Raw genomic sequence first — 18,397 nt, forward strand, 5'->3', positions numbered from 1 at the left:
GAACTGCGCATGTGCAACTCCCAAAAAAGATCATTTAGAGACAAGACGAAGCCTTCAACAGAGGGAGAAAAGAGGAGCTGCAGCAATGTGCAGTATGAAAAAAAATATGGTGTTTTTTTGAAAATTTAACCATTAATCTGCTCTGGTACAACCCCTAAATAAGATTTTGAAAATGAAAATGAGCATAATACCACCTCTTTAAAGTTCACAGTTACCTGCTGACCAGCAGTGGGTTTCATCTTTAGTGGCACATTCAAGATCTTACAGGTGTCTACCGTCTAGCTGGGGCGATAAAATGTTTGACCGGGCGAAACTAAATCTTTAAATCATGTAATATTTCCACAGACTTTTTTCTGTTAGAAAAAAAAAAGTCATTGATAAAGTTATCTTTTTTTAAATAGCAAGACTCTTCTAATGTCCTTCTAGTAATACCTTATATCACTAATCACTAGTGTTGTAGTGCTCAGACCACTTTTTGATGGTCTTGGTCTCGTCTCGAACTCGACCTCATTTGTACTTGGTCTTGTCTCGGTAACAGCTGCCACCCGTACCTGCGAAGGTAAGCATGGAGAAGGAGTGCTGAATAAATATGCTTATGTTGATTTCAGCTCATAGTGTTTGTACATGGGTGTTTTAAAGGGAACATGGATCTTTCAGATCAATTTGAGAAGTACCTGTGATCTCGTTCCACATTTTATTGCGTGTCACGAACTGGTCTTGGTCTTGACTCAGTTTCGCCCTCCCCTTGGTCTTGGTCTCGACTTGGTCTCAGCCCGAAAAGTCTTTGTCTTGTCTCAGTCTCGATAAACTCTGGTCTTGGTCTTGACTTGGTCTCAGTTAAGGCGGTCTTGACTACAACACTACTAATCACTGTTTGAATATCACTTTTTCCAAATATTTATTCCTGCTGGAGACCAGCTCCAGCGGTGCAGGCAAAAAAAAGTTTCAGATTGTTACAACTACTTGCAGTGCAATCCGAGGTATTGAAATTATCATTTGTTTTCACATTAATACCATCAAGAATATTTGATGAGAAATATCCACTATAGATTGTTTATGATAAATTGAGCATACCGACCAAACATCATCATTAAATAAAGTAAGGTAAAAATTATTTAAAGTGTTTTGATTCTTTGCATCTGCCACTAAGACTTGGCGGCATGCATGATCATTACCATTTTTAACATGTTCATGACACATGCAAATGAATCACATTCTTCTGCTTCTACTAATATGACACAAACACAGTGGGAAGCCGGCAATGTAAACATGTTTTAAAAAGCCTACTAGAACAGAAGTATCATGAAAACAGTTGTGTAAAGATTATTATATACACAGTGCTACCTGCACAGAGTAGCCTAACGTGTAGCGATGTTCAACGTAGTCAGGTGTCAACCTGAAAAAGCAACACTTTAGAAACTAAGTAAATTGGCACAAACAGTTTGAATCTCAATATTACAGGAAAGCTCCCTAAAGCCTGTGAATGTTAATGGCAACCTGCTTGCAAACTTTGGCGTCCATTAAGTAAGAAAGCTGGTTTTAAAAAATGAAATATCCACATTAAACAACAAACAGAAAACTCATTATAACACAAACTGTTTGTCTTGAAGTCACAATATTTCTTCTTTGTTTTATTTGAAAGACACAGGTTCTGGCAGCTTTGTGTCTTCTGGCCACTGCTCTTGTTGAGCCTGAGCTATGGGTCATATGTCCAAAACAAATCAGAAGCGTATGATGTACATCAAAATAGCACTGTTACTATATTCTTTGTAAACTCGCATTTTAGCCGTCATGAGGTGCACCGCGCAGGTTGAGAAGCAGCATATTGATTGACACATCACATGATTCCCTGCTGACCTGCAGCAGCAATGTAATTAGGACTTAGATGTACAGCTGAGTTAGACTTGGACCTCCGGCAGTGTCTGACTAACATAGCAGCTGCTAGGACCCCAGAGCTGAACATGAAGGAAGCCCCACTGAGGAAGAAGGTTGCTGTGTAGTTTCCAGTCCTGTCTACTAACCAACCTGGAGAAAGAGAAAAAGGAAATATGTGTTATAGCTTAGTGGGAAAAAAACACAAACCTTTAGGGTAAAATACCAAATGTGTTATCTGGCTCTAAGCAGCTAGCTGTGATTCCAGGATTTGAAATGTCCCTTCCTTGTTTTCCTCAGTTTATACGCAAACTGTGTACAAATATTTTGTAATGTTGTTAACACTAGTGAAATGGACAGGATATCAGATTAACTGCTTTATTCCACAAAAACAAGTAGTCTAAAGGATATGCAAGGCCAACGTAAAAATCTCAAAAGTTGTATCCTTGTTTTGTATGTCAACATCTCAAAATGAATGTGACAGAAATATCCTCAAGAATTTTACAGGACACCTTTAAACAGTTATGGCTTGTAAATAAAGTTAATAAATCCATGAACACTTACCTCCTATTGGTGGGCTGATCAGGTAGGGAATAGCATGCAGAAAATAGACCACACCCAGAGCGGAGGTCAGGTAGGTGGAGCCTACGACATCAGAGGTCACCACCGGGATGAGCGCTACATATGCCCCGTCAAAGTACCCGTACAGTATGGAAAATGGGACCAGGAGGGAGAAGGACTGAAGGAGGGGGATGAACATACAGCAGAGGCCCTCCATGCCTATCGCCACCATATAGCTCAGCATGCGATACCTCTTCAGACACCTAGAAGGAAGGAAAACCATCAGTACTGGGCCTTAATGAAATACCTGGCATTTTTTCACACACACAAAATCACACCTCTTGACCCTACTTACTCCCTGTCTGTGATCCATCCAAAGGTGATGTTGCCCACAATGCCGCTGACTCCAAATATGGACATGAGGAAGGCAGCCTGCTTGTGCCCCACCCCCACACTGAGGGCATAAGGAACCAGGTACACTACTGGAGCACTGCAGCCATATGCCAGAAATAGGAGTGACACAGACAGAATCAGGAAGTCTGGTAACACCAGAAATCCAAACTCCTCCCTGGACTTGAGACTAAAACAGAGATTTCTGGATGAAGTTTTTGTGATCACCAAAGGCTGTGGAGGAGGGCTAATGATTTTATCGAAGTGATAGGCATCTGTTGGTCTGGCTTCGGTGAGTTCTGAATCTTCTATCTTAGCATCCATGTTAGCTGGCTTGTTGTTCAAGTTCATCCTTTCCACTGATTTCAAGTCCTCAATTGTGCAACCATTTGCTACTTTCACATCTGCGAGTTTGATCTCCCCTAGCATTGTCTCTGTTAACTTGTTGCTAAATAACATGCATTCAGCTATCTTCAGATCTGTTAAACTAGGATGAGGCAGGTTCGGACTTGATAGCAGTGCTATGTTCCCCAAACCTAGTTTGTTGTTTTCAAGTCCACAGTTTTTGAGCACTCCATTGGCTATGAGAAGCCTTTGTGTATCCTTTAAGTTGTTCATTTCCAGCTGTTTTGGCTCCACTTGGCTGCAATCAGATACTTGTTTGGTGTCTTTGGAATCCAGCACTGTTGTCATGCAAGCTTTCTCCAAGTTTGCCATATTGTTCTCCCATATCCTTTTAGAAAAAAAAATACATTGAAATGGATCATAAAGTGAATTTGGTATATTTTAGTTCCTAAAGGATTAGTTCAGGTGATATATGCTTATTGGCTTTCTGGCCAGAGTTAACTGGGAAGATCAATACCACTCTCATGCCAGTTAACTATGGTGTGGCAGTGGATAAGACGCATGATTGGTGTGAGAGACTGGTTGCCTTGTACCGTCGGTGACGACAAGACTTCAAGAGGTCAGTGCTCCCAGCAAAACCACAACTTGACATTTTTACTTTTCAGTCTGTGTGTGGATTAAACAAACAACATATAATGTGCTCATTCTAGCTCCACAGGTAGCACACAAACACAGCTAGTGGTATCAATCTTGTCATCTAACACTCAGCAAGAATGGGAATAAGCATATTTCCCACATGTAGAAATATTTAATTAGTTGATTAAGCAATAAGTCCATCAATTTTTGATAGCAGATAGTTGATAGTTATTTTTCTAGTGGAAATGCCAATCCTTCTGTTGCTCTAAGAATGTACTGCTCTCCTCTGTTTTTAATTGTAAATTAATTATCTTTGTGTTTTGGATTGTTATTTGTTGTTGACAAAACAAGCAATTATGTGACATTTTTTGGATGGAACTCTTAATCAGTTAATCAAATACAGAACTGATGAATATGAACTGAAGAAATATATAGTTGCAGTCCTAGTATAAGTGGAACGGGGACTTACATGTCACCTCCTCTTTGTTCCAGCGGCCTCATCAGAGCACCACAGACACACAGGTTGGAAACAAATCCTCCCAGGATGAGCAGTGCTCCTCTCCAGGAGTAATGCTCTATAAGTAGTTGGACTGCAGGAGCCAGGATGAAGGTCCCAATGCCACTACCTGAAGATGAGGTGAAATTGAATTTAATGGGATGAAATGAGGCAAGGAGAGTAGAGGAGAAGCACAGGTAGGGGGACTTCAAAACAGACTAAGGAAAAGCATGGAGGAAAACAGTGAAAGACATAAGGTAGAAAGAAAAGTGAATGAAGGTGTAGAAGAGTGGATGGGAAAGTAAGGTATTAATGACGTGAAAACAAAGCAACAAGTAAGTAAAGATGTCACTACCAGACAGGGCGATGCCATAGGCCAGAGCTTTCCTCTCACTGAAGTACCTCCCAACCATCGCTATGGCTGGTGTGTAGCTGAGAGCAAAGCCAAGACCTGTGCAGGATGGATAAAGGGTTTGGAGTTTGGCAAAACCTGCCAAATGTTGCCAAATCTAAACACATGTTCTTATTCATGCATTACATTCAAGTGCATTCAACCTCCACAGAACCATGAAATGTCATCAGAAAAAAAGTATGTATCTCCCACACAAACAACTTAATGCTTGTATTTAGTTTTTAATTAATAAAAAAATCAGACATCAATAAGTGTGAACTGAAAAGGGTCAGACTCTTACATGTATGGAGGTGAGGGTGTATAATGTTATAATTTGAGTACTATGGGGAAGGTTTAAGTAATTAAACATAAAATACACATTAAATATTCTAAAATACATGGTTATTTATATCTATAGTATAAGTGTGCAGATGCAAATAAGATCTAAAATTGTCGCTTTTCAGGTTACAATGAAGTAAGACAAAGCTGCAGGTTAAATTGATGTAGAGATATTCCGCCACAGTTGATAATATTACTTTAGATTTTGAGCAATTAAGGCATAAAAAGTTTTAAACTCCAAAATGGTGAAATGCAGATTGAAGTTCAGCTCACTGCATGTAACTCTCTATGCTATCTGCGGGTGCTTCTGAGCTAGCCTAGCACAGAGACACCTCCACTGCCATTGGTTGATTTATTTATTTTTTTATTTGTCTAGGAGGCGGGGGCAGTTTAAAACTATCTATGAAATGGTAGGCATATGGTGTGTACCTGTAAGGATGCCCATGAAGATGTAGAGATATTCCAGGTTGGAAGCAAAGGAGCTGAGGACCAGACCAGCAGAAGACAGCAGACCTCCTAGGATCACTGTAGCTCTACAGGACAGGCGATTTCCAAGGAAACACCCCAGAGGAGCTGGAAACAGTTTCTGTGGATTACTATTTTACTGACTGATTTTCACTGAGCAGTTCACGCACAGCAACTCATATAGGCTATATGTGGGATATAAAACCTGTAAACTTTACTGAGTCAATTATTTTTATAAAAGGCATAATGTTTGCACTTTATTTAAACTGATCTTGTATTGCTCTCCAGTTTTGATGTTCCCAAACACTTGATGACTTGATGACACTTTGTCATTTTATATACCCAAATTAATATTTAATTTTCACTGGAAATTAAATTTGGATCTGCATCAAAATACAAACAGTGAAAGAGAAATACGGAATACATGTGTCAGATTCTTTCATTCACGTAAGAGTTGTAGTTTATGAGAAAATACCAAAAATGCTTAAAGATTCTCACAGTTTTTAGAAATAACTGAAACACTTCCTGCACCAAACACCCCAATGCTGCAGTTAAACCTGGCTTAACTGTAGCACTGACCTGCCTTCAAATGCTAGTACTGGTGGTCTTACCACAGAGCATGGTGGTGGAGTCGATCAGACTGTGGATCCAGGCAGTTGTGGAATAATCTTTCTCAAAGTGCAGCTGGAACTCCACAAAGAACATGGAAACACATCTGGATACAGAAGCAGAGGGAGGTTGGATTTAGTGCATTTTACGCAATAGTCTGCAAAAAATATATAGTACTTATAAATGTTGATTTTTACTTTCCCTTTGGCTCACTGATGCAGCACAAGAGTTATACCTATACTCTTTTTATTATTTAATATTTGCTGTCACTGTCTGGAAGCTCTTTCAAAACACAATACATTATCATATTTGTTTGTAAAGGGGTTGGTGGATGGGTCACAGTAGGGGATTGAACCCGTGTCCCTCATATCAAAGGTATGTGTCTTATCCATTGCACCATCACCACCCCATCACCAAAACTTCATTAGAGAAGACAACGCTGCAAAATCTTGTGCCACCAGTTTACCACCTCATAAACTTGGGGCACAAAGTTTTGCAAGACCATGACACGGTGTTCTTTATAATAACACATTTATTATATTCAGGAAGTCATTAAAGAGTACAGAAGGTGAGAGCTGACATCAAATAGTTGATAAACTAGAGTTGAGTGAGGTTTTTATCAGTTTATGGCTATCATTCACCAATCTGAGGGCCCTGACCCATTTTTATGACTCTCATTGTCTGTTATGTAACCACAGAGATCACTCCCAGGCCACATGGCATTTGACCAGAGCAGATCAGACTTTGGTGAAAGTTGCGTTAGCCAACGAAGGTTAAAGTCAAGGGCAACTGGACTTGGTTGAAGATACTGGAAGACTACAGCCGTCTTTTTACTTACAATATGTCCATCATCATATGCAAACATATTAGTCTCTCTTTTGTCTCTTACACACACACACACACACACACACACACACATATATGCACACATAGAGAGAAACCGCTGGGAATGTTAATACTCCCTCTGAAGCAAGTTAAAAAGTGAAACAAGAAGCCAAGTGATCAAACAGACAGTTGTGTGATCTGTTCTGGAATATTGAAGTTTAACATTTTATTCCCCGTATTTCTCATGGATTATTTTACATATTAAGAAATATAGAGTTATGAAAGTAGATTAGATTTTAGTATCATGCATTGGTGAGTACATTTTGTTTTTAGTTACTTTGCGGATTAGATATTACAATAATAATCAAGCTACATAGCAGTTAAAGTATCTACTGTATGTAGATTGTGACATATCTCAATTTAATTTTTTTTTTACACATTTTGTACACATATTAAAAAGGTAATGGCAGTGGAAAGCATATGTCAGCTCACAGCTGAGTTGTGGAGGAATTGTGCTGGCTGTGCAAATTTGGAAGATGGAAACATCTCAGCAGGATTTCAAAGTCTTAGTGGAAAAAAGAAAAAATATTGCTGCTAAATCAGTTTAGTGGCTTAGACAATGTGAGCTGAGTGGGAATGGAGTCTTGCCAAGAAATAACATAAAGGTGATAATGACCAAAGCTAAGAGCACGAAGCCTTGTATGGCAGAACCATACGCCACACAATACTGCAAATCCAGCATTTAATAAGAGCTCAAATCTTCCTCTGACAGGGACATGCTAAAATACTAACTTCCACAAATCGTCCAGATCCATGTAACTTTAGTGACTTTTTTAGTATAGGCTATAGCCCATCACATTGATAACTTGTATACCAACTACTTAAGTTTAACCAGTAGGGGGTGAGCTGTTGTGCTGCCCATGATCTTACTCCTCAAACTTCATACTCCAGACATGCACACAGACACACACATTCACCTGGTCACTGCCCGAATGCAGATGGTGGCGAGGAAAGAACCAGCCACGATCATCCAACCCCAGCCACCTTCTGGTGGGGTCGTGACCCCCGACGACCTTCTACCTCTGTTGAGCTTCTCCTCCTTGGTGACTGCCATCACTCCAGCTAATCACAAGGCAGACTGACATCAGCTTCCCCTCCCACTGTTAGAAGGGACGGTGGAGGTCACACTCCACTCCTCAATGTTCTCCTTTTGTCTCTAAATGTACAGCATGTTTTCATTGGCTGGGCTTGTTCTGTCAAAAGCCTCAGTCACTTGCTTGAAGATCAGAAAAAAAAGGCCCTTCTTCCCTTTTTGTTAGCTCCTTCTTCGTCCTCGGTCACTGAAAAAACACAGAAACCACAACAGGCAGATGTTAAGCTGCGAATGTCAGCATCATAAAGAGTTAAAGCTACTTTCTGGTCCATTTGTCCATGCATCCAATCTAGTTTAAAATGAGCGCTGCCAGCTACTAAACACAACACATTGGTGAAGTAATATACATTTGGTGGATTATTTCCTCGATGAGACGTTCAGCCTTTACATCAGACAGCAGTATCTTAGAACTCTGCTAGTGTTGAAACACGCCTCTCCAGCTGCAAGTCTAAAAACATGCATATGTACTGTGCACACATGTTTATGCAAATATACTTGCATGTAATATTAATGTGTCCACTTGGAAGAAGTGCCACATTTAACAAATGATTTCTCTATCCTTTTCCCCGCGGTTCTCCTGGAGTTTCAACCCCCCCCCCCCTTAAATATCAAAATCTGACCATCCACTATCAGAAATACTATCGCTGCTGTTTGTTGTGTTTTTAACACACAAAGGTAGAAGAGAAGCCCCTTCCTGCAGATCATCACACAAATCGAACTTCATCGTTGCAGAAGAAGCAGCGCCCGCTAATCCAGGAACACATAAAAAGGGTTATTATAAAGATAAGATCTAACATAACATGTGATCAGAAAAGAGCAGAGGAGCAGAATCACTCAGAGAGTAGCCTGGCTGAGGGGGAAGAGGAGGTGAAATGCCGCCTCCTATTTGTTTGGAACACGCAGCCAGATATTACACATTGTACCGTTAAATTAGGTGAACAAGCTTTGATGGGAGCCCTGACTCTCTCATGCCAATTTGCTGTATGTTGTATGTTGCATTTATGATTTTATGAACTGACAGTCATACTGTGAGCCTGGCCCTGCCCCACCTTTTTTCTGTTTTAGTTGACATGAGTTTTAACAGGTCTGTGCTTAAGTCTTATGTGTTGCTTTTGGTAAATTTTGTGATGGATTGCGTCAACATAGAATTTGGTTTCAGTGAAAGATATATTTCTGCTACAATTTCTTCATGTGTCTCATCTGCAAGTGTAAAGATGCAGCAGAGCAGCCATGTGATAATAAAGTGTTAATGAGATTTTCACATGGCTGTTGTGATGATCTTGTACTATGGCTTTCAAAAAAGCTATAAAAGGTTTGGTCAAACACCAGATCAGAAGTTGGAGATCAGCTACAGCTCCATTGGAGCTGGTAGTGGTTCAGTGTGCCTGTGGTTGAATTCTTCAGTGGCTGAAATGCTAACTGTTACATCCTGGTTGTTTGCATTTGATAAACACACCCCGGGGCTAAGTGCCACACTCTTGGTTCATCCCATTAATGTGTCTCAAACACTTGTTGGTGCAAACCAGCAGCTGAGGAGCAGCATGTGTTTCCATTTGAAAAGCTCAGGCCTTCACACAAGCTGTGCCGTTTTTGCATTTCAGCTACTTGGTCCGATTTGAGCTGTTACGGAAACCCAATCAGGCGAAAGCTTGAACAATCTGGACAAACAAGCTATGAATGTGAGGGTGTGTGTGTTTCTGTGTGTGTAAGAAGGTGGGAAAGGGCAGAGACGTCACTTACAGGACAACAAACGTTCAATTAGGAAATAAAACAATAAAGGAAACCCTGACACACTTTTTTAAAACATAAGAAGGGAGTACATATCTGTGCTGTTGAAACTGCTCTCATGCACCCGTCCAAAGGTTTCTGTTGAGCTTATTTTGCTTTGTCATCTGTTGTTTAAAAATGTTATCTCAACAAACAGGTTGTAAAGTTTCTGTGTGTGTGTGTGTGTGTGTGTGTGTGTGTGTGTGTGTGTGTGTGTGTTGAACAACAGCATCATCACCAAAAGAGACCCTCCATACTGCAAAGTCAACTGGCACTAAAAGTAAAGTCTGCCACAAAAATGGCCAGACAATACATTATTAGATTAGGCTACTGTACTTACTGTATTTTAAAGTTATTTAAAAATTATTTAATGTCATATTTGAATGTTATTTTATAATTCAAAATATTTATAAGCTCCTTTGTTTTGTTGCAGCATGTGAATTTTTTAGTACCAAAGTAAATATGATATTGAGTCGGAGAGCTTGGCTACAACTAATTCATAATGGGTTAAGTTTACCAGAAAAACAAAAATGTCGATAAAGAGATAAAGGCAGAGGAGAGAGAGAGCGAGCGAGAGAGAGAGAGAGGTTAAAACTCACCATCAATGCAAGTCAACAAGATAAAAAACACATAACAAAGTGTGTTGACTTTCTACTTCCAGACGGTCTCTGCTCCTCTTTCACTGCTTCATTGCTCAGCTGTTCGGCAGAAGCACAAAATGGCGATTAAAAACAAATGTTTTAACAAAGAAAGTTTTCTTGCTGCAGCCTCTCCTGCACCCTGAAGGTGCTCTGCAACACAACTAAGCCGCAAACTGAAGATAAGAGGGGAAGTGGAGGAGGAGGAGGAGGAGGAGGAGGAGGAGGAGATCCCTAAATACCCCCATCGACGTGAAATGTGTCTCAATATCAGTCAGGTCCCCTATTTCACTGTGGTGTATTTTTATTGCTACATTTTATAAGAACACTACCTGTCTGGTACAAGAGAGCCATATAATAATTTATCTCAGTTGTTTTATCTCCTGTGGTAAAGATAATGTTACTTATCTCCAAAGACTTTAGTGTTTCTGTACAATTTGTTTTTTAACATAGGCCTACTGGTATTACTTTTTTAAAAGCCTATGGTACAGCCTAATATTGTTGTATGGAGCGCCAAAACCGACAAACGGTAGTGTTTTCAGGCATGAATAGGCTACATAAATAATATAAAAATACAGTAAACAAAATGGGAGTGTAAAAGTAATAACGTTAGTAAGCTTAATATTTCCCTTTAACCTCCAGTCAGTTAATAAAATACAGGAAACCCTTTCTTCCCCTACCTCCTATTAGTTAATAAAATAAATTAAAAGTCATTTTATTCTTATATTTGTCTTCCATATTGTTCACCTAAGGAGCTGGCATATATGTTTAATTGACTGTATTGTTTTCATTCAGCTAGCTATCCCTAGGCGAGGCTAAAATAAAGCTAGCTACCTCTTATACTACTGAATAATCATCGTATAAGCTTTTGTAGCAGTGCTAAAGCATTTTATCCAGCAAGCTAATGTGAAAAAATTACATTAGCTGATGAAAACTACGTGCACATAGCTAAAATGGCTGGTGCATTTGTGTGCTGATTATTTTGGTTCTGTCATTTTATACTTTAGTCTACTATATTTAACAGTTATATTGTTATTTTTTTTACTATTTGACATATATGGTTACAAATTACTTTACCATATCTTGTCTTAATGGCTTCTATGTCTTACATACAGCACATTAAATTAAATTGCCCTGTTGTAAATTAACCTGCCTTGTATGATTGCTATTGGATTGTTTTGCAATCAGATGCCAAGGGACACATTTGACCCCATCCCCCAAATTAATTTACATAGCTTCACTTTAAATGCATTGTTCACCTTTATGTAAACCAAAATGTTAATGCAACTGTCAGCAGTCACATTGTTCTTTTTATCCTTCTATAGGATTTAAAGCTCCCACAGATCTCCCTTTAAGTAACATTACTTTTGGTTTTGGTTTCCTTAAAGTTTGTCTTTTCCTTTATTTAAGAAATGACTGCATTCCTGTCATTTCTTGCTTCCTTTTTCATTGTCATATACACGAGAGTAAAGAAACACCCAGAACACATTTCTCATCCAGTTTTAGTTTAATTCCTTTTTAGAAAAAAAAAAAAAAATCTCTTCACTTCAGTACATAGGCATTGCACAAGGCAGGAAGCCGTAATTTTTTTTTCTCTTTAACCCTTTCTATTTTCAAACCGGAGTTAAAAGCAGCAGCAGATCTGACGCCAACAACCAGCACTGGGCTTCCCAAAACTATCACACGAAGATCCAGATCACAGAGGAGCCGATGTGAACAACCGGCACTGAAATCCCGCAGACAGAAAACAGACACCTGGACAGTTAAATACTTAAAAGTGTAGAGGAAATGTCTAATTTAACATACCACATTTCCCCTTCAGTTCACCATCACCATTTAGAGTAAGTATAACTTATTTAAAATGGTTATTTTTTAATCTAAGTATAATGGGCCTGGATGGAATTGAGAAAACTATATTAAAGTGACAATACATGCAACAAAACCCTGTTCCAATTGGAGAAGTTAACACATGTAAACACAGACATTCAATGCCAGATCAGATTTTAGACAATCACAGAAAAACATCTACAGATATATCTAGTCCTAGTGAGAAAAAAAATATAATCAATTCTATACCACAAGTAGGTTAAAACTGACTTGGTATTTGCTAATACTATTTATCACGGCTCTGATGGCGTTGGTAAAGGTGATAAAGCTACAAAGGAAAGTGGTTTGTCACATCTTCTGTCTGCGTTGGGATTGTAAATGAAGTGCCGAGTCATGTTTGGGAAGCCTGACCCCGAACAGCTGAAACAACTTTATCAACAGACAGATTGCTGGTGTAGAATATATCATATTAATATTATTTACAAAATCTCTGTACAATCAAATACACAAGGGTGAAAAGGTCTGTCCTGCCAGTCAAGCATTTCAGAAGACAGTTTAAAGGCTGGATGTGTTCACGCAACAGGATGTTTGACCGGATTAAGAACCTCTGAGGAAACCCTGAAATGTTTAGCAAATTGGAGTGGAAAAACTCTGGACATGCAAAAGTCACAAGGAACATTATGTCACTGTTACTAATAGGCAACATGAGGTTTGACAGCAATTGGGTATTTAGAGTTTTATACCAAGATGAGAACTCTTTTTAATGAGATGAGGGTTGTTAAGCATGATTGGGTCACACGGAGCACACTGTGGAAACATGCTTGTTATGCTCATTTTGGTGCATAATTTGGCCTAAAACATCCTGTTGCGAGCATCCACCTTAAATAGTGTTAACAACTAAATCAGCAGGACAAACATCAGGAGGAGAAACTCTCTCCGTCAAGATTCAAACAGGATTTCTAAGAGGGGAAATCTAACAGGGTTGCATATTTTTTAAGAACTTTTACAAACAAGTCAAATCAACTCTTGTAGCTTTAGAGAAGAGGTGAGGGTGTTGAAAGGGACAAAGAGATCCATGGGTGAGATACTGCATAGCCTGTTGGTTAGATTTCACTACAGATGACATAACATTTGCCGTTCAGTGGGCACTTTCAGCCAAAGCTCCTTACAGTAGCGAGTAATACATGAGTACAGATGGTCCCAGTGGGAAATGAACTCCAAACAAAGTGTTAGTGAGATTCAAATCCCAAACTCTAAAATCACAGCTCAGACTGTTATCAAAGCAGACAAACAGCGATATTGTTGACATTGTTGAATCATGATAACAGAAAAATCATTACTTGAAAATTAATTTCCTTCAACGACTGAATTCACGCTTTAGACTGTGTCTGCGCTGTAATTAGAGAAAATGTGAAACACTTTTTAGAAGGACAAAAATGTCAACTACAATGCAAGATGTGATGCTGCTTTGAATGGTGGCATTCACGAGTGTTGTTGCTGGAAACATAAACACAGTTCATGTGAAGAATCTTAATTCCAGCTAGTCTTATTCTTTCGGTTTTTGGAGTCAAGAACACTGAAAATGCAGCAGTAAATATTAGTACAATAGTTATATCCAAAAAATACTACAAGTATATGAACTCATGCTATTCACATGACGGTCTGTATCTCTGGCTTAGAAACTCAAAATAGTTGAGTATGAAAATTATATCTTGTAATTACACGGTCACTGGAAATATACAGGTACAATTTAAACAATCTTTTAAACACATGTCATCTATATTGTGCAGACCAATGCATCATCTTAAAAATGTCCTCATGGATGTCTTCAAATATCCTTTTCCAAGTAAATGCAGCACTGACACCAGGACTGTACCACATGATGAACAGCAGATTTTAAAATGCACCTTCTACTTGGGTGTTCATCTGTTTTGAGGTAAAAGGTTCTGCAGGACAGTGATGCCATGTGTTTAAAAAGGTACAGCTAGCAGTCAGATCACTTTCATAAGTGCTGCAAATCACGTTATGTCTTTAGCCTGATAGGGGATGACAGCGTGGATTTACATTTCTAGGAACAATCACACTGGTTCTTTTGTGCCAACCAAAAACAATCAAACCATTAAAAGAAATTCAGGACTTACAAATCACGTGAGAGAAATTAACATTATTACTTACTACTGTCCACAAAAAAAAAGCAGGATAAAAATAATAAAAAGGCATACCTTCTAAAAATAAATGTTCCCAAACCAAACCTTTTTGCCCCCAAAACATAATGAAAAGCAAGGTTAGAAAACTCCAGTTTTCCAAATTCCAGGACTCATTATTAATGATCTGTGATACCTAAAGAATGTTGTGGTTTTCCAAAAGATCATATATTGTTACCAAAACCGTTGCAGTGCTAGTCGAAGATTATGTTATTTCTGTACTAAGACAAATTCCTGACTAGCAGGTGAGTTGTGAATGCTGATGATTCAAACTGTGGATGTGGATGTTAACTGCACTGAATCTGTTACAGTACAATGGCAAAAACAAACACACACACACATACAGAAATCAATAGTATAACCCTGAACATTAAGATCCATCTGCACACACAATGTTACAAAAACACTGAGGTGAAGTTCAGCAGGTAAGAAACTGAAATTAAATCACAAACTGAAGGGCACGGACATGGTGTAACCAGGCAAAAACACAGTGAAGGCAACGGTTTTGTTGGTTTTCAGATTTAAAGAAGGGGTGGCACAAGATAACCATCACCAGCCTGATTTTAGAGCAGAGCGGCACCTGACAGGTCGAGGCCACTATTATCATCCAAACATGAGTTGGAACAAGGCAAAAACAAAAAGCACCCGCAAAGAACATATGCAGTGTCGTCACAGGTGAAGAACAAGCTGGGTCGAACACACTGGTGACTCAATGTTTTCAGAGGAAATTGGTTGCAAAACATTGCTACTCAAACAGTATTTCAACACAGTTTTACTCTCAACACTTGCATAAGTGTTTGCATTTGGATTATTGAAGCCAATAGGTAGTTAATGAAGCATGTTACTCTCACTGCATCCATAGTAGAGAAATAGTAGTGTTTAACTTTTAGTATGCATGGACTACAGAGGATGCAATCTGTAAAAATGTGATTATTCTGGTACCTGATGAGTTATGAACTGCCCACTGTTCATCTATTTTGATTCTGTTCAATCTTTAATTTGCAAACATAATTATTTCAAATTGTGCATATTCAATTTTTCAGCAAAACATTTTAAATGTTAGTGTATTGTGAGTTGTTGTGGATAAAAACATCAGTTTAAATAACAACTTCCTAAGAACTATGTAGCCTATAATCCAACTGAAATGCGTGTCTTTTCATAAATTAATGAAAAAAACTGCAATCACTTGATTTTGTCATTAAGATGTTCAGAATACTTGCATACCATTCAATTAGCTGATAAGGGTTTGCCCATTGTTATTATACTGTGGTGACATTTTGAGAACTCCAAGGTCCTGTCAAGGAAATCCTAACTAACACTTGTATATCTGGCTCAGAAACACAGATAACTCACAGACCCAAAAGTGTTGGTAGTGATGGTTTGGAGGTATTTTAACAACAAATAGTCTAGAGTACAAAAACTAAGAAATGGAGGTGAATTACACAATGAGTGATTGCAAAAAAGGAAAGGAGCACAGTTTCTCTGCTGGAGGGTGAAGGCATGTAGACAGTGGTGCTAAATCACTGTAAAGCAGTGAACAGTGGAAACTACAGTGTCCAGCTTTATAGCTCAGCTGCTTTGACAAACAGAGATGAAAGGCTGTAAAGGTCCAGGCTGGAAGGTGGGGGGAGGGTCATTAACATGACATTATAGGAAATTTTACATTTGTGGTACATGTTTCTCCAACAGCTATGATCTAATAATTCTATAATTCACTGTCAGTGAGAAAGCTCACTGCTGTCTTTGTCATGCATAATAAATTACAAGCGAACCTTGCCTGTAAGATGAGGTGTGCATGTAATTTACAGTTCCAACTTCCCCCAAATTATTGCAGATTAGAGATTCATTGAAAAAGTATCAGAAAGACGTTTTCTGCTCAGAGCATTATTACAGTCAATTCAGACAAGCAATAGGATTTTCCATCCTACAATCTCAGGCCTAATTTGAAAGTATTCAGTAAATACACAATGAAACAAAAAGTAGGGTCTTCTAGGGTGCATGCTAGTGTGGACTCAGATTAGGACAAACAGAACTTCATTGTTCTTAGAGTCATGCAAACAACTGTGTATCTGAGAAATAAATGAAGCCATTTCCTTGTCTAGAGCTTTTTTAAGGTCTTGCTTGTGTGCATGTTCCATACCCCAGGTTTAGGGGTTGGTTGAAATGATGCACAAAGTATCTGAAATGGTCTAAGGCGAGCAAAAAGTGATTATCAGGGTTGTAGCGGGAGAATGTTGGCCAACTTCTAAAACATATCTTGTAATGAATCTTCTACCCAGCAGCACTTACACAACACCTATCAATCACCTATTAGACAGTAAAAGCACGCTAATCTAAAGTAGTTGAACTGATTCCGCTGCTAGCAAATCTGCAGTAGTGTATTTTACATGCTACAAGCGCCTGTATCCCCATTGTCTACACTGTTCTTCCACATCTGCATGTATAGCAGGGGTGCCGAACTATTTTTATGTCACGATTCAAATGGAGCAAATTTGATCTCTAATCTTTAAAGCCGGCATTAGCTCAGCCCAAACGCATACACTGAAACATCCACACAAGGCAGCAGGGTGGCAGAGGAGCTAGGGGGTGAGGAAAAGTGTCCTTGAGCTAGACACTGAGAGACAGGGAAGGGCAAGAGAAAAAGAAAACTCAATTCCCTACAGATATATATTTAAAAAAAAATCACAAACTTAAATGGGTGAGCCAGACTAGATCCTGAACTGTAGTTGTAGTGATGCTAGTCAACAGAAATCAACAGCTGTAGGAAGACAATGTCTTGGTCCCATCATCTAACACTAAACTCAGCAGGTTAGGTATGCATGCGTGGCAAGATGGTGTTGTTAATGTTGTTTACATGTAGGCAGACGGTGGAGAAACAAACAAAAAGCAAAGGCCTTGTGCAGTGGAGCAACAGAAAGAAAGAATTAAAAAAGTTTTTCTGCTTCTCATCTGAGCTGAAGGAGGCAGGTGTCGTACAAATCTCAACAGGATTTGGCTTCAGTGCACTCCTTAGAAGACTATAGCATGGTGGGCAACTCTTTGTGCAACAGACAGGTGACAACAAACTGCCTCCCAACCCTTAGCTACTGCCACAACGGCTGTCCAGCTGCAGCTTGGAGCTAAGTGACGATGTGATTGGTGGTTTTACAGCCTCAGCGACAAACCAGACGTTAACATTACAGAAAGCTTCAGCTACTGCACCTGGACAGATAAAGGCAGGAGGTATTGGTTGTCAAATGATGTTTCTGTGGTCGCAGAAAATGAATTTTGAGTCTCTGGTGGTAAAAAAATGCCCAATAACTCATTCAAGAGTAACTTCATTCTTGTGCTGACATCCTATCTTAAAGAACTGTTGCACAAATAGTCGCCGGGGGCACCACAGCCTCCAGGACGTAATGCTACAGTAGCTATTCACACAAACACAGTAACAAAAAAAAAAAACACCAACGTACTCTGTGTCTCTGTGCTTCCTGACACAGGACTGATTACAGGAATCAACACAGGTGGTTACAGGAAACCATAAATTAAAAGATAACAATATTAAAACCTCTATGATAGGGGAACTCTGTTTGGGAAATTTAGGAGATGAATGTTAGAGGTTATCATTATTTACAAGTGTTAAATTATTAAAATGGCTTTTCTCAGTTTCTGCGCCTCTCTCTCTCTTAGTGTTCCTTTACGGCCTCTGTGAACGGGACCTTTCAGCAGGCTCAAAAGTAGATGGCGTCACAGCATCGAGAGTTGATGACATCACAGCGTTCAGGGGTGGATGACATCATCTTGTCAAGGGTCGATGATGTCACGACAGAAATTCCTTTAGGGGTCCTCTGTTGTCTTGAGCAGCTCCATCAGCGCCCCAACAGCTCCAAAATAACCCTG

General features: G+C 39.2%; 2 protein-coding genes and 1 long non-coding RNA gene across 4 annotated transcripts in view; 1 reads left to right on the forward strand and 2 right to left on the reverse strand.

Annotated features, from left to right (window-relative positions):
- Window positions 1–879: 879 nt before the first annotated feature.
- LOC119917631 (monocarboxylate transporter 12-B-like) lies at window positions 880–10,674 on the reverse strand. The gene is made up of 9 exons (XM_038738028.1): window positions 10,449–10,674; window positions 7,907–8,269; window positions 6,107–6,210; window positions 5,460–5,603; window positions 4,656–4,751; window positions 4,274–4,430; window positions 2,789–3,556; window positions 2,437–2,696; window positions 880–2,025 (listed from the first exon to the last, which is right to left on the reverse strand). Exons 2-9 carry the CDS (start codon window positions 8,041–8,043, stop codon window positions 1,838–1,840), a joined length of 1,854 nt encoding a protein of 617 aa, XP_038593956.1. The 5' UTR covers window positions 8,044–8,269; window positions 10,449–10,674; the 3' UTR covers window positions 880–1,837.
- Window positions 2,977–5,916, forward strand: LOC119917632. The gene is made up of 3 exons (XR_005447315.1): window positions 2,977–3,115; window positions 4,297–4,441; window positions 5,407–5,916. It is a non-coding gene; the product is annotated as an uncharacterized LOC119917632 (long non-coding RNA).
- Window positions 10,675–11,975: 1,301 nt separating the features above from the next.
- The window catches only part of pank1a (pantothenate kinase 1a), a 32,250-nt gene continuing 25,828 nt past the window's right edge, over window positions 11,976–18,397 (reverse strand). For both annotated transcript variants that reach the window (XM_038736842.1, XM_038736843.1), the window contains exon 8: window positions 11,976–18,394. In XM_038736842.1, the coding sequence (XP_038592770.1) occupies window positions 18,335–18,394 (60 nt within the window). In that variant the 3' untranslated portion in view covers window positions 11,976–18,334. The remainder of the gene's footprint in view (window positions 18,395–18,397) is intronic.

The sequence above is a fragment of the Micropterus salmoides genome, unplaced genomic scaffold, assembly GCF_014851395.1.
Source record: "Micropterus salmoides isolate LMB-PRFRI ecotype aquatic unplaced genomic scaffold, ASM1485139v1 Ms_hic_scaffold_22, whole genome shotgun sequence".
Classification (NCBI taxonomy): Eukaryota; Metazoa; Chordata; class Actinopteri; order Centrarchiformes; family Centrarchidae; genus Micropterus; species Micropterus salmoides.